Source organism: Pteropus medius, unplaced genomic scaffold (genome assembly GCF_902729225.1).
Source record: "Pteropus medius unplaced genomic scaffold, Ma_sr-lr_union100, whole genome shotgun sequence".
Lineage (NCBI taxonomy): Eukaryota > Metazoa > Chordata > Mammalia > Chiroptera > Pteropodidae > Pteropus > Pteropus medius.
The window spans coordinates 35,264,310-35,285,198 of record NW_024349800.1 but is presented as its reverse complement, the minus strand read 5'-3'; the positions used below and the strand labels follow the sequence as shown (position 1 = coordinate 35,285,198).

The 20,889-nt window shown below is 38.0% G+C and overlaps 2 protein-coding genes and 1 long non-coding RNA gene across 5 annotated transcripts in view; 2 read left to right on the top strand and 1 right to left on the bottom strand.

The window, feature by feature from the left end:
* The first annotated feature begins 3,641 nt into the window (after nt 1-3,641).
* Nucleotides 3,642-13,926, top strand: EPCAM (epithelial cell adhesion molecule). The gene is made up of 9 exons (XM_039887226.1): nt 3,642-3,955; nt 5,979-6,086; nt 6,365-6,605; nt 7,485-7,550; nt 8,634-8,697; nt 9,574-9,675; nt 10,364-10,564; nt 12,141-12,185; nt 13,455-13,926. The coding sequence occupies exons 1-9, from the start codon at nt 3,880-3,882 to the stop codon at nt 13,494-13,496; spliced, it is 945 nt and encodes a 314-aa protein (XP_039743160.1). The 5' UTR covers nt 3,642-3,879; the 3' UTR covers nt 13,497-13,926.
* On the bottom strand, nt 7,041-17,353 carry LOC120621668 (uncharacterized). The gene is made up of 3 exons (XR_005658231.1): nt 17,271-17,353; nt 10,733-10,811; nt 7,041-7,301 (listed from the first exon to the last, which is right to left on the bottom strand). It is a non-coding gene; the product is annotated as an uncharacterized LOC120621668 (long non-coding RNA).
* Nucleotides 17,354-17,519: 166 nt separating this feature from the next.
* The window catches only part of MSH2 (mutS homolog 2), a 62,573-nt gene continuing 59,203 nt past the window's right edge, over nt 17,520-20,889 (top strand). Inside the window, exons 1-2 of one of the 3 annotated variants that reach the window (XM_039887223.1) lie at nt 17,522-17,794; nt 18,804-18,893. In XM_039887223.1, the coding sequence (XP_039743157.1) occupies nt 17,584-17,794; nt 18,804-18,893 (301 nt within the window). In that variant the 5' untranslated portion in view covers nt 17,522-17,583. Of the gene's footprint in view, nt 17,795-18,740; nt 18,894-20,889 lie in introns of all 3 variants that reach the window. The other 2 variants (XM_039887222.1, XM_039887224.1) reach the window with 2 other exon arrangements.

The following is a 20,889-nucleotide window of genomic DNA, read 5'->3' as shown; positions in this document are numbered from 1 at the left end:
CAACTGCTACTGGGCAAAGAGGGTCCTTTTCTTTTTCCTGCTGAAGTAGTAATGTAATAACTACTTCTATCCAAGAGACAAGGTATGTCTCTTCCTGTTGTGGTCAGTAGTGTGGGTTGAGTGATAAGTGCGTGAGAGTTCTCTCTTCTAATCTCTGGATTCCATTTTAAATGAGATTACTGCTTATTAATTTTCACAAGTGGGAAAGCAATTCCGTGCAGAAAGGGTAGTCTTTTCATCATATGGTGCTGAAACAACTAGCCAGACATGTGGGTTAAAAAACTACTGATACCTTAACTCTTATGTCATACACAAAAATTAACTTGAAATGGATCATAGATCTAAACTTAAAAGCTAAAACTATAAAAGTTCTAGAAGAAATCAGTGAGGAGAAGCCAAGAAGTGGGATGATTTCCACATAAGCAATGATGGGGAGCTGTGGAAAAAGTAAGAGAAAAAGAACTATCTTCTACAGTAGGAAGTGAATAAATACCATGTGAAATTGGGGTGGGAGGAACAGCTGAAGAAAGTGGTTGTTTCTGGAGAAACAGGAATCGGGATGGGGAAGCGAGCTACCAATTTTCATTTTAAACTTTATGGTATTATTTGCCTTTTATACTATGTATATACATTTCTTTCTTTCTTTCTTTTTTGAAGCTTAAAACAATACCCATTTATGATCTCGCAGTTCTGTAGTCAGAAGTCTGGTGGGCTTGGCAAGGAACTCTCCTTCAGGTCTCAAAATGTTGAAATCAAGGTGTCAGCAGGGCTTTGTTTCTTATTGGAGGCTCTGGGGAAGAAGAATCTGTTAATAAGCTGATTTTGGTTGTTGGTCTAATTCAGATCCTGTGGTTGTCGGGCTGAGGTCCTGGTTCCTTTTTCGCTGTCAGGATGTACATGCATTTCTAACAATTACTGTATTATTTTTAATGATAATAGGTATTAATAAGCATCTACATATTAATGTACTAAACAGAATATTAAGTGCTTATTATGTAGTGCTTTATATTTTATGTAAGAATTTCACATGTAGAAAGATATGAAAAAGAGTTTTCTTGTGGTTAAGGGGTTAGAAGTTTTGCTTTTAGAAAGTTAATTTTTAATGACGGATAAAGTGACATGATAAAAATCACATATATATATTAAGGTGGACTCTGAATATGCAAATGTAAACCATTTTTATAAACCTAAACCCAAGTAAATAATAGCCCCCACTCTGCAGAGAGTACATCCTATGAAAACAGGTTCTTTGGATATGAGAAGAATTAATGAACAGGTAGCATGAATATCAAACTGTTAACAATGATTATCTAGGAGACAAAGGGTCTTGTTGGTAGTGGTCAAGAACTTTCATTCTTCATTCTGTATAAAGTACTTTTATTTTCTACTCATGAAATAATAAAAATTTTTAGGACTATTAGCCCATTATAGTAAATGTTTACACATTACATTTTCCTTTAGCCATCTACAAGAATAACATTTATCTCATTTAAATTTTCATTAAATTTTACATATTCCTCTCTCCCCGTGTCTGTCGCTATGAAATCTACGTGAAGAAACTGTAATAGAGGATGTTGACTAAGTAATTTTCTTAAATAGAACCCCTAATTGTTTCTTAAGGAACATGATCCTAACTTTTCTCCAATACTGTTTATATTTAATGTTGAGTTAGATTTAGAAATATTCCTTAACATTCAAGAGAAAGATCATAATCAAAATCCTTATCCTATCAATTAATGCTTTGCACTACTCTTTATATTTTAACTAGTTTCTCTTCTTTCCATCCATTCTTTGGCTTTGATATTGCCTTTTTAATTGGGTTCTTAATTGATGGGCTGCAAGACTTTGGTCAGAAAAGTTTATAGTTTTTAATCTTGTCATATGTATTAGTCAAATACATATTAAACGATTGTCAGAATTAAAAAGCAACGTCTAAAAAATTTGGTGATAATTTTAGGAATATACTTGGGTATGTAATCTTACAAAATTATTAAGAAATGTTCTTAAATATAGCACTGAAACTATGAAAGATTCACAATATCATCACATAAAATGAGAGTAATTTTGAGCAGTGAGTGACAGATGAGCAGGTGTTAAAGAGCTATAAAAATAAATGTCTTGGATGTATACTCAGATACTATGAGTCAGAGCTTAGTGTGGTATTTTGTCATTTATTTAATAATCATGTTTACTCAATTCACTTTATTGCAACCAACAATTTAATAAACAGCTCTCAAGTTTATATGAAGATGAAGTTCTTCTTAATTAGGTAACAGATAATAGACCTGGCAATGGAACATTTTGCAAATAAAGCCACAATAACCAGTTAGATTATTCTTGGAAAAAGTATGTGTAGTTTTAGGCTGGCAGTGCGCAACTTCCTGAAAGCACCCAGAATGCAGAAGACATCAAAAATCTGGTTGATTACTTATTCCTGATTTGATAGTATTATTTTCTCTTAAATTGCTGAACAGATCACAAAGTTCCAGAACTAGGTCTAGCAATTCAGATTTACAGATTTAAAACAGTGATAGGATTTCCTTAAGATGTCAATAATAAGATAAATAGCTTAGTTAATGTTCAGGCAAAATTCAAATTATACAGGGACTTATGTAACAATGTGATTATTTACATTAATCAACCTGCAACCGGAGAGTACAGCACACTTAAATGATTGCTCAAGAAAAGCATAATTTTTGACTGTATATATACTTGAAAAAATTAATCAAATTTAGGTGAATCTTAAAATTGCTTTTCCACCTTTCCTCTAATTCTTACTCTAACGGCTTCTTAAGCAGAAAAAAAAGCCTTTTTAAAAGATTACAGCTAATTTCACAGCTAAAAATTAGACAACACTGTAAGTTATTAAATGCTTCCAGTCATTACAATGATTTTGACTGTAATAAAAGCGTGTTGTGATTTGAATTCATTGGCACTAAAATAAATTGTCCTTCAATTCTACTTCCTTATATTTTCAAAACCAATATTGTTCTCTAATATTAATCAAAACTGGAAGAGTCTTAGCTCCCAGCATTTGGCTCAATGGAAACACCTTATATCTTTTGGGGCTAAAAATGCTGATTTTAGAGAAAGAATTATTGAGCATAATTATAATGAACACAAGAATTTGTCATCCCCTGAAAGCGAGGGAGATTTTCTAGTTTCAAAGGAGTACAATTAAACTGCCAGGTAAAGATCAAAGGTCGCCTTTTTATTGTGGTTCGACGGTTCTCCGCTTCTCTTTGTATTTCATCTTAGTTTCCACGTTACTCTTCTCAGCCGCCTCTTTCCTCCAGGCTCCATTTCTTCAAGGTTTTCGAGTCGTGCTCCCTCCAGTAAAAGAGAGTCTCAGTATTTTCAAACCCACTCCGTGACCACCAAGGGGCCCTGCAGGCTGTCACCAGCCCATTATCTTTCCCGCCCCCACCGGCCACCGCAGGAGGAAGCACCAGGTGGCCGCTCGGGGCGGGGCGCACACCTGGGGAGGAGGTGGTGCCTCGGCGGCCGCGCAGGTGTGGGGGAGGGGAATCTGCGCCCTTCCCGCCCTCTCCCCCATCCCCCCAACCCCGGGCGGTGACTCATCGCTGAGAACTGGCGGGCAGAGGTGAGCAGCCCCCAGCCGGCGCCGGGAGGCGGGGCCGCCAGGTCCGGCTGGTCCGCTCCGCCCCGCCCCGCGCCCAGAGTGCGCAGTCCTTCGGCGAGCTTGTGTCGTCTGCCTGTTCTCTGAGCATCTTGTCACGGTCCTCTCGACGCGGACTCGCGCGTCCCACGCATCGCGTCTTCCGGCCCGCCAGTGGGCTCCCGGCGCCCTCCTCGTTCCGTGCGCCCTCCCGCGAGTCCCGGCCCGCCTCGCGTCCGCCTCCTCAGCCCGCGCGCAGCATGGCGCCCCCCCAGGTCCTCGCGTTCGGGCTCCTGCTCGCGGCTGCGACGGCGGCAGTGGCCGCGGCTCAGAAAGGTGAGAAACGGAATTGTGGGGTTGGCCAGGCCGGGGTGAGGGGTGTGTTGGCCTCCGACGCCTGAGACAGAGATTGTGGGGAAGGGGCGGGCGGCAGCGCCTTCCAGCCTGGAGACGGGACGGCGCCGGGGAGGCGGCGGGAAGGCGCGAGTGCCGGAGGCAGCATCCTCGCTTGGCCGCTTGCACTCCTCTCTAGGGAAATGGCCCCGGTAAGGAGCGGAGGGCCAGACAGTGAACGGAATGGCCACGTCCGGGAATTCTTCGGTCTCTGAGTGTGCGACGAGGGCCGGAGCGCACTGGGGGTTCCGGAGTGGCCGAAACCAGCTCACGCTGGAACGGGAATCTGCGGCGTCGACTTGCTGGCCCGCCCCTCCTGGGGCACCTGCGACGGGTCCCGGATGTCGGTCTCGGGGCGGGGCCAGTTGGTTGCGGGGAGACCGCCGGGGCCGCTACTCACCTGCGCGTGCGAGAAGGCCCTCCTGGACCTTGACTACGAGGCATGCGGGTGTTTTCCTTTTTCTAACGATCATATAAGTAATGCCAAATTTATTGCCAAGGGAACCCAGAAACATCGATATCCGGAAAGAGTAAAAAAACCATAATCCGGCCACTTCTAGAGAATACTATAATTAATTATACTTGGGTATATTTTTCTTGTAGATACTGCTCTGAACATTATCCTAAGCCTAAACATATAGTTTTATATCCTGATTCCTCCCACCACCACTACATCACATCCAGAGTTTTTCCATTTTCTTTAGTCTTGAAAAACAATTTAAATGGTGACAGAACAAATCTATAGATTGGAAAGTCACACCATTATACAAGTGTCAGACATGTAGTTCGATTCCAGTTTTTCTTACTCTGTGATACACATCTTGATTGCTAGTAAGATTTGTAAGATGGTGGCTAGAGGTGACATGACAATTGGCTAAAGATTTCTGGAAAGGCTTTTATAACCCTCACCAGCAGGGCACGGCCTAATTCATTACACTTTTAAAATAATGCTGTTTAACCAAGTCGTGATTTTCTAGCTTCTGTCTGGGGATAAATACTTAAATGGCTTTAAAGTGATGATAAGTGCTATAGGCCTGTGTTCAGAAAGTCTTACTTAACCTGATTGGTTTGTTAAATTTCACATTGGGCATGAAAAAGATGCTTTGAGCAAGTTTAGTATAGTGCTGCATAAGTGCTGCATAAGTATCAAGTTCAGTGCTGGTCAGATTATATAGGTGGTTCATATTGATTATAATTTAAACAGAGAAAAGTTAAAGCCAACTTGGTACATGAGGGATCAATATTAAAATTCTTTGATTATACTTGTTTTTGTTTTTAATGATTGCACTCTCAGCTCGACAAATAAAAGGAATGAGGAGGGCTTGCCAATTTGAAGTTAAGGTAAACTTTAGATAGTAAAGGGTGTAACTGTTAAACTGACATCAATACTCAGGATGGGCAGCTTAGTATTGCTTTCAAAATTGAGTACCAGAGTTTATTTAGTTTAGTTAGGAAACACATATAGAGGTGCCCCCAAATTCACTTGAAAGTACAATTTTTCTAAGATACAGTATAGTCCAAGGGTTGAATATGTTCCCATTGAGACCCAAAGCAAGCATCTCTTATTAAGAAAATGAGGGGTGGAGTGAGCTATTCACAAATCCTAGAATTGGAATTGTTGATTTTGGGAAAAGACTGAATGACAGGTTTATCTCAGTAGAACAGGGAGGAGGGAAGGAGCTGACACTGGGAGTCTCATAAAGGCAAAGCTGAATATGATATTTGGAAGGCTGTGTTCTTGGTTTAAAAAATCAAAACTGGAATGCGTGCAAATTAGACTATATTTTTATATAATATATACAAACTGTTTAGTGTCAGCCACTCAAATTATAGCCGAAAAATAAAATATTTCAGGACCACTTTTTAAGGCTTTGTAACTTGGAGTTTATTGTCAAAATATAATTTAGGTGGGACACCAGAGTTGATAGTTGGATTCACATTTTAAAATGTTTTTTTAACTTTTTAGAATGTATCTGTGAAAACTACAAACTGACCGCAAACTGCTCTGAGAACATAGATGGTCAATGCCACTGTATTTCACTTGGTACACAACATTCTGTCATTTGCTCAAAATGTGAGTAGAATATCCTCATTGCCTTAAACTTTATTTTGACTTATATTTCTTTAACAGACATGTTTTGAGTTGGGAAGCCTTTTACTGGCTCAAATCTGAATCATGTTATTTCGTCTAAATTACTCATACATGAAGCTTCTTATCTTTAGAAGGCGACTGTGGAAGATAAGCCTACAGTAATCTCTGGCCTTGGGAGTTTGGAATTAAATTAAATTTTTTTTTCCCTTAAGGATAAAACGGCATTTATTTTTCAGTTTGACGTTAAGCTTTCTTTGCAGTGGCTACCAAATGTTTGGTGATGAAGGCAGAAATGTCTCACTCAAAGTTGGGGAGAAGACTAAAACCTGAAGATGCTATCCAAAATAATGACGGGCTCTACGATCCAGACTGTGATGAGAATGGGCTTTTTAAAGCCAAGCAGTGCAATGGCACCACCACGTGCTGGTGTGTGAACACTGCTGGTGTCAGAAGAACGGATAAAGACACTGAAAAATCCTGCTCTGAACGAGTGAGGACCTAGTGAGTTGGGCTGCATGTATTTTTTTCATGTTTTTCAGATTCGTTTAAACTTATTTTTGAATATGTAATTTGAATTCATGATTTGGAGTTCAAAAGAGAAAAGGGTGTACAGTGAAAAGTCTCCATCTCACCTCAATCCCCTAGCTACTCAGTTTAGCTCCATAGAACTGATGTCACCAGTTTATTCCTTAACCTTCCAGAGATATTTTATAAATTTACTAGCAATATATTTTTAATTTTTTTCTTATGGTTGCATACTGAACATAATTTTCCTTTTATATTATTACTTAACACTTACTATTTTAAAGTTGGATTAGTATGAAATGTATATGAATGATTTTAACTATGTGTTTACTCATTTATGTTTTAAAGTGAGATATGGTTGTCTTAGGGATTATGTAACGAAAAGGAACAGAAACACACTCAAGCTAGCATAAGCAAAAAAGAATTTATTAGAAAGGGCTAGAAACTAGAAAGATATCAAGACCAAAGCAGGCACGAACCGAGGCAGGCACACTGTATGCTTCTGTCTTTTCGAGCTTCAAGGTGACTTTTCTCTGTTTCTCTCAATATCTTTCTGTGTCTTCACTTGAACGTAGCCCAATGTGACCAACTAAGCCTTGACTTCACATGACCTTGTGTGTTGTGGCCAGAGGCCAGAGGGTCAGTGTTAGAGTGTTCCCTCCTGGATGAGTTCTTTATGAAAGATGTACGAGGGCCAGGGAAGAAATTAAAGACATATCTATTACATAAATCCTTTTTGTTAACTCTACGGTTGTTCCACTTGGGACATTTATTATTAACTTACGAGGAAAATAATATAAAAGTTTGAGTTGTTATAATACTCAGTTGTTATAATACTGTCTTTTTACTTTACAGCTGGATTATCATTGAACTAAAACACAGAACAAGAGAAAAACCTTATGATATTCAAAGTTTACAGACGTAAGTGCTATTAAATACATTATATTTGTACAGTTGGTGCTTGACTCTTCCATCCTATACTATTAGAAAAACTAAAACTGTCTCAGTGCTTTTTCATATTTCTGAAAAATAAGACACCATACATAATTTTGAAATAGAATCACGAGAGTAATACAGATTTTTGTAATATTTTTTACTTGGATTCACAAATGAACATTTGCCACATTTTCATTTTTTTATGTGTATGTGTGTATGCATATGTGTGTTTATTTCTGTATTTATCTAAGCATGTATAAATATTTTTTTCTAGAACCATTTGAGAGTAAGTTGTAAACACCATGCTCCTTTACCCCTAAATACTTCAGTGTATCTTTTCGTAGAAACAAAATGCATTCTTTTACATAACCACTATACAGTTATCAAATTCAGGAAATTTAATGTTATACCATATTGTGCCAATTTTCCCAATATTATTCTTTGTAGCAATTTTTTATCCTCTGATCCAGGACCTAGTCTGAGATCATGCATTCCATTTAGTTGTTATGATTGTTTAGTCTCTTTTAATACGGAATACTGTTTTGGTCTTTGTCTTTCATGACATTGATATTTTTGAAGAGAATGAACAAGTTGTTTTAGAGAATGTCCATCAAATTTGGATTTGACTGATTCCTCCTAATTAAGTACAGGTTATACATTTTTCACAGAAAAACTATTTAAGTGATGTTATGTGCTCCTAAGTACTTTATATCAGGAGGTACGTGATGTCAGCTTGTCCCTTTATTAGTGTTAACTGTGGTTAAGGTGGTGCTTGCCAGGTTTCTCCATTATTCGGTTACCATTTCTTCTTTTTAATTAATAAATATAATCAGTGGGCAGATACTTGATACCCCTATTTCTAATCAAAGTGGAACTCAACAATTTAGCATCAATGGTTGATTCTAGCCTGAATCAATGATTATGATAGTCGAAAAATGGCCTAAAATTTTCAACACGTTTGGTTAATGACAACTCTAGACCTTGAGCCATTTGCTTAAAGAGTAGTGCTTCTTAATGTTGTGTAGCACAACCACTTTTTTTGAAAACACAATTTTTCATTATTTACAGTGCACTCAAGAAGATAATCACAACTCGTTATCAACTGGATCCAAAATATATCACAAATATTCTGGTAATTTTTTTTTTTTTAAGTAAGCTTTAGCAGAAAGTTGGTGGAGTAGTATGATTTGAGTCTGATATTTGGTAGTGATTAAACTGCATTTGATCAGCCTTGAGCGCTTAATAAAGCAAATTTCTTCTTTTGTTTTTCTTCCATAGCCTTTGAAAACCTCAGTTTACCCTTAAAGAAAATGTAGTATCTCTTAGTATCCCTAACACATGCCAGTTTTCTCACCTTAGAAAACCTTTCTCGGTGATTGCTTTTGGTACATACTTACTTTAGAGTGATACCTAGCTCCCATCTTCTCTGGTTTAAGTAGCTAGTCCTTAACCAGTTAGTCCTTCCTTAACTTTTCTAATTCTGGTTGAAAATGCTTGAATAGTGTGATGGAACTCTTTTAAGGCAGTATGAATTTATTCTTAAATTCTTCTAGATTAAAACTGTTGTAATTTTTAAAAAGACTTTTTGGAAAGAATATACTTATTTGATTCCAAAAAGCAGAACATGGTAAATGCGTGCTACATTTTGGATTGAATTTCTTCAGCATTTTAGTTTTAAAGTAGTTCTAACCAAATAACAGTGCTTTAATATCTTGTTTTAAAATCTTTTCAAGAATATAAAATTCCCTTGAAAAGAAAATATGCATTATAATTTCCTTTGTTTGCATTGCTGTCTGATTTCCCTTGGACAGATTTACAGACCTCTCAAAGATTTTGTAATTATTAATGATAAACTCAATTATCTACTAATGGAAAGGAACAATGACACATGTAGGTTAGAGAAAAACACTGAATGTTCTGATTATTGAACAATGATATTTTCTTATGATTTTGATTATATTACTTTTAATAAATGTGTTTTTCAATTCCTTCCCACCTCTTTCCCCAGTATGAGAATGATCTTATCACTATTGATCTGATGCAGAATTCTTCTCAGAAAACTCAGAATGATGTGGACATAGCTGATGTGGCTTATTATTTTGAAAAAGATGTGAGTATAATCTTCCTTATTTTATTCCTTTGTATAGAAATGTAATATCTATCATGCCTTAGTAGATTCAAGACCTTTCATCATCTGTTTCTCCACTTACAGATCAACCATATCTCTATTCTCCAAGTGATTCTTGTGATGCAGTTTATGTTGTCTTTCCTGTCACACACATGTACCTTTCTTATACACCTTTCTTACTCATTTGTATATTTACACCTTTTTATCAAATTGTTTTGCCTAAAATATCTTCTCATAATTCTTACCTATTAACTCGTTGGTAGTTATTTAGTTTGTGTGTATACCTTTTCCCTATTATCATTTCCGTGAATAAGCAGCTATGTGAGAAATGCTTTATAACTGTTGTGATGACATAATTTGTTTACGCTTTAATATATTATGGAAGGAGGGTGGCGGATAGAAGGAAGAAGATAAAATAAGATTGGCCATGTATTTATAATGGTTGAATCTGGTTATAGGTACATGGGACTTCATTACAGTATTCTTTCTGCTTTTGTATATGTTTGGAAATTTCCCATAGGAAAGTTTTTTCCAAGTTTCAAAGTAAGAGATTGTTGTCACTGACACCACGAAGATTCTTGGCAGCAGTTCTTTTGGTTTGTAATTGGCATGTAATTCCATGTGGCCAGGTTTTCTTAAATATTTTAAATTGCTTGTCTCCTCATTATAGGTTAAAGATGAATCCTTGTTCCAGTCTAAGAAAATGGATCTAAGAGTAGATGGGGAACAGCTGGATCTGGATCCTAGTCGAACTGCAATTTACTATGTTGATGAAAAACCACCTGAATTTTCAATGCAGGGTCTAAAAGCTGGTATTATTGCTATCATTGTGGTTGTGACAATAGCAGTTATTGCTGGAATCGTTGTGCTGGTGCGTATAGAACAAGTAAAATTTCATTTAAGGGTATACTCTTTCAAGAAAAGGTGACAATATGAAAAAGCTACATCCATGTTCCAAAACATTAGTGAAACAAAAATCTCCATCTTTTTATAATTCTCTTAAGTGAGTGAATCAGCCCCTTTTTTATAAAACACTCACCTTATGATGCAAAGAAGGATACTAATCTGAGAAAAGCTTGTAGCTGAGCATCTCACAGGTCAGTTATGTTGTCATCAATCTGAATTGAAACAACAACACAAATTAAGGTTAGGATAGAAAGGAGTTAAAAGTGATAAATATGAAGCAACAATTCTAAATACAAGATTAGCAAATAGAATTTAGCTACGCTTCAGAAGAAGAATGTACCACCTGAACAAGCAGGGTTTATTCTAGAAATATAAGAATGCTTTATCAAAAAATCTTACAAACAACAGGATTCAGAAATAGATCTGAGGATATATGGGAACTTACATTTTCAGGTCATCGGAATTATCACACTTGGTTGTCCATCTGGAAGAAAACAAAATTCCTATTTCATCCCACCAGGGCTGACCATACTATCCAGCTGTGTGTGGATGGCACATCCTGGGGCACATGGATGTGAAAGGAATTGGGCATTGCACCCATGTCGTACAAAATCCAGATGAATTATTGTTAAAAATGTTTTTAAGTGTTAAAAAAGGTTTTGAAAATTTCAAAATTTAGGAAATATTTATATAACCTTGTGGTAAAGGAAGCCTAGTAAAGCAAAAAATCTGGAATTTGTGAAGGAAAAGATATATATTTGACTTCATTGAAATTAAATATTTTGTACAGCAAGATATACTGTAAGGTAAAAAAAAACATTGATAGGCTGGGGGAAAATATTCATGTAAAACAAAGGTATTAAGCATAATATGTAAAGAATTCTTAATGAGGAAACTAAAGAAAGGATGTCAACTGGTATGGATAGACAGTTTACAGAAGAGGAATTCTAGATGGCAAATTAACATGTGAAAGATTAATCATACAAAATCTAATTGTCCTGTATTAATGAAAGCACAGGTACATAAGGAAGCATGGTCAAGGTTGCGTATTCCAGTTTTGCTAGTAAGGGTGAATCTGGAAACAACCTGAGCGTACGTCAGTAGGAGAGTGGATGAGTAAATTGTGGTATATCCGGGCTGTGGAATAAAGTAGCTATTAAAAAGGATAAGTTCAATCCATAGGTTTTGATCTGGTAAAGTTTCTATGATGATACCAGTTGTGCAAAAACATTGCATGATATATGTTTAGACATGTTTGTATTAGGATAGAACAAGAGGTAGAAGACTGCAAACCAGGCAGTTAAATTTCATTAAAGACAATTCATTGTTTATACATTTTTTTGGTTCGTTTCACTGGTTGCTGTCCATTTCTTTTATTTTTAGTTTAGTAGTAAATGTTAATTTAAGAAACAATGTCTATAGATAGCTTTTTAAATTTGTTCAGATAGGAATTATATCCATTAAAAGCATGTATGTCACTTCAGACCAACTTTTTGTTTGGGTAGCAATCCTAAAATAGTAATTATTTTTCATCCATCCAGGTTATTTCCAGAAAGAACAGAACGGCGAAGTATGAGAAAGCTGAGGTAAACTGATTACTTAGCAAAAAGGCCCTTGGTTAAGCTCTTACTCCTAATAATTAGTGTACCTTCCTAGACACTGATAGGTCTCAATTATACTGGGGTCCATTTATAGTATGGGTCTTAGGTCTTAGGGACAATCTTACAATTATTTTTATTTTATGTTTAGTGGAATCTTTTAGAGGCATACTGTAGTGGATTCACATTAGAGAAACTCAGTGTTACTAATGACCTGACATTTTGTATGCCAGTGAAATAACAGTCATCAAAAATAGACTTATCTGTGTCCTAGTAAATCTATTGTATACTAACTAGTTATGTACACTAGTGTGAAATCAGTGTGAGATTGCTAGTGTGTTTCAGTCACTTGGAATTTGATATGAACACTTGTCCCTGAACCCTATCAATTACATTTTCAGTATACCCACCACTTTTTGTACATTTGTGTGTTTATAACTGTATATGTGCTGTTTACTTGTATTATACCAAATAACAAATGTAAAACAATATTGAAAGAAATCTAATGGAACTATGAAGTCCTAACATTATCTTCCTATACTATAGTCAGTCATCTAGCTTACGTGGTTTGGTGACCACAAGTTTAGGAAACTGTCCCTGAACTGAATCATAATAGAAAGTCAGAATGACAATGTAGTGTTGTGATTAAGAGCATTGTAGAGCTGAGTTTTGACCACTTATTTGTTGGCTAAGTCATTTAATTTCTTTAAAGCCTCCATGTTTCTTAACCTGTAAAGTGGGGATAGTAGTACAGACCTGTTATGAGGAATAAACGAAGTAATCTGTGTAAAGTGTTGGTCCCATGCTTGCCACAGAACAAAATGTTTGTTAACTGGTAGTTGTCACCATGTCTCAGTTCTGCCTATAACTAATTGTGTGACCTGGAACTAGTCACTTAATTCTGAATTTCACTTTCCTCACCTATATAAAATACAAGATTGAGAGTAGAAAATAAATTGGTTATTCTTAGATGTAAAAATGGTATACATTTAATAAAAATCTTATCCATTCTTAAAGATCTAGCTTACCTGCTGCCTTCCCCTTGTCACATTAGCCATCCTATCTCTAAATAGCAATTTGGATTATGCATTTAATGTGTGCTTCCTTGTGATATAGCTTTCTTTTTTAAAAAATTTTATTTAAACAGTTATGAATATGGAAGTCATTTTGCTTTCCTCTTTATTTTTTTTTAACTTCAGAATGAACAAAAGATTGGAAAATTATTAAAATTTTTTTCTTTTTTTTTTTCTATTTCAGATAAAGGAGATGGGCGAGATGCATAGGGAACTCAGTGGATAAATACTGTAATTTGAATAGTAACTACAAGAAGGGAAATTAGCAAATGGACTCAGATTACAAATATATGAGTGTGAGACAAAGAAATCTTTGAGGACTACTTTTGTTGACATATATTTGTAATGGTGATACCTATATTCAAAATATAAGTAGCTTGAAATTGACTTTACCAATCTTAAAATTTGACCACAAATGTCATATATATGAGATCTGATATCCCAGAATCTTTTAGTCTCAGAACTTTGACTGCATAGTTAAAATTATTTATACATAACACTGAAGAGTCCATTAAATATGCTTCCACAGTAGGTTTTGAATGACTACTATCTCATCCATTTGTGATTAAAACCTGCCTTCCTATTTACTTCGAGTCTTGTACATATACACCTTTTTTATGAACTATAAAATAAAACATTTTAAAACAGTTTCCTAATTTTGTTTGAACTATATTGAATCAAATTTCCTAATTATATACATAATATGGTAAGAAATGCTGTGAATGCTAACTAAAAATTAATTTTGCATGAGTACTTCTAATCATGTATATTCAATATAATATGTATAACATGTAACTGCTACACAGAAAAATATGTTTTATTCTGAACGAATCTGAGATTCTGTTTTAGACAGATTGGCATTTTGGCAGACCCTAACACCTTGAGGCAGATGTGGAGAATGTTGTGAACCAGGAATTCTATGGTTGGTTGGGTTAGAAGTACATTTCCAACATTTTATAAAATGAATAATTATAGTACGAATACATTTTATATGAAGTTAAAGAAATATTTTCCTTTTGATAGAAAATTTAAAAATGTGAAAAGAACATTAAAGAATATGTAAAAAGTAGATTTAAACGTGATTTTTATTCCTTCTATAGTAGGCAGAATTCTAGAATGGACCCCAAGATTTCATACCCCTGATGTATATGCCCTGTGTAGTCTCCTCCCCTAAAGTGTGGGCAGGGCCTGTGAATACGATGGGCTGCCAAAATAAATTCCATTATGTGGCAGAGGTGAAGGGATTTTGCAGATGCAATTAAGAATCCTAATCAGTGGACAAAAGGGAGATTACTGTGAGTGGGCTTGACCTAATCAGGTGAGTCTTAAGAGTGTCTAAAATAAAGAGAAAAGAAGTGGAAACAGCAGAAGCGCTCTGTTAGCCTTAAAGCAAACCCCTGTTGTGGAAAGGGTCTCCTGTTAGAAGACAGCAGGCCTTCCAACTCTAGATGCTGAGGGCCTCGGTCCCAGAACCCCAGAAACTGAATTCTGCCAACAACCAGTGAGCTTGGAAGAGGACCCCAGTTCCAGATGACATCAAGCCATGGTGGACATCTTTACCAGTGTTGAGATCTTGAGTAAAAGACCCAGTTATGCTATGCTTGGACTCCTGACCCTTGGAAACTGAGATTAAATGTTTATTGTCTTAAGATGCAAAATTTGTGGCAATTTATGCAGTGATAGAAATTACTATAGCCAGTAGAAAGTAATGAGAACTTTAAAGATAATAGGAATAGATATTTATATGCACATAAATACTAATAAAAATTGTGTGCCTTTTCTCCTGTTAATCTGCCTTTTGTCAGTTTAATTTACAAGCTCCTAGTCATTCAATCTAAGAAGGTAAAGTTTTTTTCCTCCCTAACAACAGTTTCAGTAGATAGAACATCATCTCACAATTCTTACCCATCATCTTAAAACATGTCCTACCCCTACCACCACTTTAAAAATCTCCACTGATTTATGTTTCTAAACTGCACAAATACTCTGCACAGGAGGGTGTTTAGCTCATAACCTGAAAGGGATTTTTTTCAACCTTGTTCATCTTTAAAGACCAGAATAAAATCCACTGCCCTCACCGAGATTAATAAAATCTCCCTCCTATAAGGCCCTCACATCCCACTCTGTAAACTCTTTTTTAAATTTCCTTGAGAAGCTTATGTTTTGACATTTTCTATAGCCCTTCACATTACTTTGATTGTCCTCTGAGTGCTAAACAGATCTGACTTCAGACAGATCAGGGCAAGTATGGGAATTCTATTTTTAGAATTAATAGACTGAATTGATAAGAGGGAAAAAAAAGTCTGGCTGGGGGTGTGATGATAAACAGTAAAAGCTTTTTACAAAAGATTAATACTTTCAAAGCTATTAATTCATTTGATCCCCACATGAACCCCAGAAGTAGATAATCTAATTACCATGCTGTCTCCTTCGGAACTCACAATTTAGAACATGAAATAGGGGAGAGACAGAATGACACTGAAGATCAGGTTATAATATAGAAGCGGTTATTGTGACGTACAGCTCATTCATTTACATTTCTTGTACACCTAGTATGTGCCAGGCCCTATGGCACACACGTTATGCATACAGAATCTGAAACAAGACTGAACTCTAGCTCTCACTAGCTCTGTGATAAGGCAAGTTACTTCACACCTTAAAGTTTTAGTTTCCTTATTGTAAAATAATAGTTCCTAATTCTTAGAGTTGCAAAGATTAAAACAGTAAATCTGAAAATAATGAAAACACCAAGGAGTCTAAATGCTGATGAAAATTAGTCATTATTATTAACTATAAATATACCCATCCCTGTCCTTTACAGGTGTTTAGTAAGAGAGACTGAACATTTCTAAAACAATGCAGCAAATATTATGATAGTGATGTGAATAAGATGGTACCCCAGAAGATAATGCAACTAATTATATCTGGGGAGACTGGGCAGGTTTCTCTGAGACCTTTGAGCTGAGGACTGAAGGATGGCTGGGAGTCTGCTACACAAAGGTCCTGGAACAGCCAGAAAGGGCCATTCCAGAGCAGAGAGACAAGTTTATGTTTGAGTCACACATGTTGAGAGGCAAGGGGGAGTTTATTGCCCTTGATCATAGAGTTTGGATGAGAGGAGGGAACACTGTAGGAGTGCTGATGTAGGAGATGTTGCTGGAAAGGTAGTCAGCAGTCAGATGATTCCAAACATTTTCTGCTTCAGAAGGGATCTGAATTTTAACCTGTAGGCCAATGATTTCTAAACTGAGCGAATTATGAGGCACACTTAGGAAGCTTTTTAAAAGATCTCAAAACCCCACCTTCAGAAGTTCCAACGCATTGTATGTGGATGGCACCCGGAATTAGTTTGAAAAACCCCCAGGGTAATTCTACTTGCTGGGTTTGGGTCTGCTTCCAAGGGTGAAGGGTGAACCAAACAGGAAAGTACTATACTTTTCTAAGGCAGGTAACTGTGCAGAACCTCTTTCAGGTCTTTGCTTAACATTTTTGAAAAGCTTCAACCCCTCTTCCCCTTTCCCATTTTTTTTTTTAACCTAAACGCTTATCTTCTAACATACCATTTAGTTTACTTCCTGTATTATCTGAACTCAGTTATTAGAATGTAAGCTGTACAAACGCAATGGTTTTTCTTTTCAGTAGTGATCCTTAGATCCTAAAAGGGTCTGGCATATAGCAGGCTATAAATGTATTTTCGAATGAATCAATCAATCAAGAAGTGGACTTAATGAGAGATAATTTATATAGTACAGAGCAATAAGGAGGTTGTGGAGAAAAAACCTGCAACCTTGATGTTGGCAGTTTGCTTAAAAAAGAAAAATGGTGGCAGTCGGGGGAGAAAGGGGCGCAGGTTTTAAAAAATACTGGGATGGAAAAGAAGGCTAGTTTTTCCTTGTCTTCAAGTTTCTTTCTGATTCCATTCCCACGCTTCCGGGTACGTAATAAACGCAAAACTTGCCTGACCGTCCCACCTGACCGCCTACCCTTGCTACCCATTCACCTGGGTTTCTAGCCTGTGCAGCAGAGAAAACGCGAACTGGATCCTTTTAAGCGTGGGCATCCGCCAGGGTCGGCGCACGACCTAGGCTCAAGCATGCGCAGTAGACAGTCACCAGCGTGCGCGGGAAGCTGGGCCGCGTCCGATTGTGATTGGCTGCGGCGACGGGCTCCCACCCACCGAAGCGCAGCTCTGGACTCTGATTGGGCGGGCCTCAAAGGCCCGACGCCGCACGGGGGGCGGGGGAGGGGAGGCGGGAAACAGCTTAGTGGGTGCGGGGTCGTGCAGTTTCCAGAGGCTTAGGAGAGACTCCGAAATGGCGGTGCAGCCGAAGGAGACGCTGCAGCTGGAGAGCGCGGCAGAGTTTGGCTTTGTGCGCTTCTTTCAGGGAATGCCGGAGAAGCCGACCACTACGGTGCGCCTCTTCGACCGGGGGGACTTCTACACGGCGCACCGCGAGGACGCGCTGCTGGCCGCCCGGGAGGTGTTCAAGACCCAGGGGGTAGTCAAGTACATTGGGCCGGCAGGTGAGGACCGGGATGGCGCGGCCCCGGAGGGACTCTGCGGAGTGGGCTCCATAGTGGGGGGCGGGGACGTGGGTGCCCTGTGGGGGAATTGCGCTTTCTCAAACGCTGCCTGAGTAGGACGGGGCGTCATCCGCCCCCTGCCCTGCCTCTTCCCTGAGTCTTTTCCTCTGTTCCTCTGTAGCTGCCCCAGAGCCGAACTAGTAACGGACACGTAGGGACCGTTCACTACGTGCCAGATGTACAAGGCGTTTTAATAATTTTTCTATTCAATTTTGCAGTAGTCGCATGGGGTTCTGCTCCACGGCTCCGCCTGGGCCCAGGGAATCTCATCAGAAGTGGGATTTAGAATAGAAAGGGGGTTTGGGAGACCATTTTATGTCACTAATATCTCTCGCACTCTCGATTTATACCGCCCGGCCAGCGCCCAGAAGCAGTGTCGCCAAGCGGTCAGGATCGCGTAGTCTGAGCCAGATTGCTTGGAGGCAAGTTGCGGCTCTTCAGTTTACTGTGTGACCGTGGTATAGCAGTGTATGTGCCTCATTTTAGCATTCAGAGCCTTCTGTAATTCAGCCCCGTCTCTCCAATATCATCTCTCCCTGGAAAGCTGCAAAGTTTTCACCTTACGTGGGCCGAGTGTTTAGATGTTTTATGTTGATCTCTCCTCCTTGACTCCATTGTGATAGCGGAAAGAGCATTCTAGGGGGAGTAACGAGTTTTGAGTTTCTAGGCATGCTTCTGCCACGTGCAGATGGGATGTTAATGATAAAAGATGTTTAATTCATTAGATAGAAATTTATCGAGTGTTGACGTGTCAGGGTTGTGGTTACTGGGAGTACGCAGATGAAAAGGCAGTATCTTGGGTAGCTTTCTTTTCCTGTTCCCCTTATTTCACACCAGGATGTCAATCCTACTTCCCATCTAGTTTAACTTAAAGCATATGGTCCAGCTCTTAACCAGAAAGTAGCTGCACTTCAGATGCTCCTTGATAAATATAACTTACCATGCACAGTCACCCAATGTGTCATGCAAACTCCTTGGAGAGACATAGTATCTTGGAAGGATAACCTTGGAGGTTGGACACTTACCTGTAGTAATGGAGGTAGGCGGAGGCCATGGAGGGAGGGAGGAGGGGAGGGAGGGAGGGATATCACCTTATTTGTGTTTTCGCTCCACCATCACCACTGTTGTGAATTTGAGTTCTGTTTAATGTGTCAGTAAAAAGACTGAGCTATTGCTCTGGAAAATTCTAATGGGGCCAGTCAGATAATGTTGATATGCAGAGTAGTCAAATGGGGTTTATATATCTGAAGAGTGCTTGTTCATCCTGTGGGAAGCATTCAAATTCAAATGCTTTAAAACTGCCAGCCAGGCAGTTGTGTTGGCTTATCCTACTGGACTGATGATTTAAGAGCTGTTTAAGAATTATGCCAGATTATTGTGTTTTTTTCTTTTCCCCAGAATTGTTTTTGCTGGGTTGAACTTTTACATTTTGCCTTCTAAATTGAAGGACAATATGAAAAAGTGTTTTGAAACTCATTGCTGTGTTTATTGGAAGTAGCTGACAGTATTCACAATGGCATTTATAAGTGTTTCTAAGAGAATTTTCTATGATTTTTGTATTAACTCTAATTCAGTGCTTTCCTTGAGCGATTTTTGTTGTTGATGGTGATGACAATATTCGTCATATGAATAATGTTACATGGAATTCAGCCAAATGGGCTAATAGGTTTTGCCAGTCATTCTGGTTTGCTTGAGACTGAGGGGACTTCTGGGACGCTGGACTTTCGGTACGAAAACTGAGAAAGTCTTAGGCAAACCAGTATGGTCACCCTATGTGCTAGGCAAAATTTAAATGGGACCTACCATTTCACTCTGAGGTTCTGATCCTGAGAGAGTGTTAGTTGGGAGATGTGAATCTGCTGCATCCTGGAGAGGTCTTAATTTCTGCATATGCCTATGAGAATGTGAGTACATGTCTTGCTGAATGGAATTCCAAGGTAAATATAATATTCGTGCAACTTGTTTTTAAATGCAACCTAAAGAAAGAGCAGGCTAGTAAGTCTAAGAAAATGTAGCTATCTTGAACTTACTGAGTTGAAAATTGATAGCCTAAATGGTATTTTGAATTAATTTTGAAGATTGGGAGATTTCATGAAAAAATTTAGATATTGAGCTTTTGAAAAATCTGCACAATTGGAAACTGCAGAACTATTTCTGCAATTCAGTAGTAGATTGGAGCTGTGGAGCTGAGCAGTGGGTTGGAGCTCCTCCTGACCTAGTGAGTCTAGCTAGAGCCCTCTTTTTACCTGATGTACTTTCCTCATTTTGTCAGTTTCCACCATTTCATATGGTCTCTTATAAAGTTGTTTGTAATCTGTCAGCTCTTCTGTTAGTTTCCTTTGCTCATTTGTTATGCTTGATCTTGGTAGACTAGTTGTTTGCTAGTCCTTGGTTAGATCATGAGGAATGTTCTAGGGAAGAACTTTAGGCAAGATTTGAGCCAGTTTTCACGGAATCTGTGCCAGTGGGAATTCCTCTCTAACACTAATAACTAATTAACTGATACTGAAAGTATCATCTGTGTCTCAAGTGTTGTACAAAATCTTATTATATCATGTAATTAATCTTTATGCTTATTTGTATTTGATGTGTACTTGGTACGATCTGTTAAATTTAGGTTAAATCTTTCATAAGGTCTAGTATTGTCAAATAATCTACAAGTATTGTCTTTAAGTGAATAATTGGTATTATATGAAAATTGAGTTGATTCCATTTGATGGTGAGGATGATTTTATTTATTTTTGTAAAGAAATTGGTATTTGCAAATCCCAGCTAAGCTGAGACACTATTTTCCATCTAAGATGGGTTCTTTCTCAGTATTGATATTTTGGACTGAATAGTTAATCATTTAGAGGGGCTGTCCTGTGCATGTTTAACAGCATCCCTGGCTCCACCCACTAGATTACATTAGTGTTCCCCCACCACACCCCACTTGTGACAACCCAATTGTCCGCTATGGGAGCAAGATCACCCCTACTTAGTTGAGGACCTATGATCTAAGATGAAGACCAGAGAGTTCGAAAATTGTTTTGACT

Bases quoted from the DNA above. Each gene is read 5' to 3' on its own strand.
- EPCAM (XM_039887226.1), top strand. From the start codon at position 3,880: ATGGCGCCCCCCCAGGTCCTCGCGTTCGGGCTCCTGCTCGCGGCTGCG. The intron at 3,956-5,978 runs GTGAGAAACGGA...TTAACTTTTTAG, and splicing joins AGTGGCCGCGGCTCAGAAAG to AATGTATCTGTGAAAACTAC. The intron at 12,186-13,454 runs GTAAACTGATTA...TTTCTATTTCAG, and splicing joins CGAAGTATGAGAAAGCTGAG to ATAAAGGAGATGGGCGAGAT.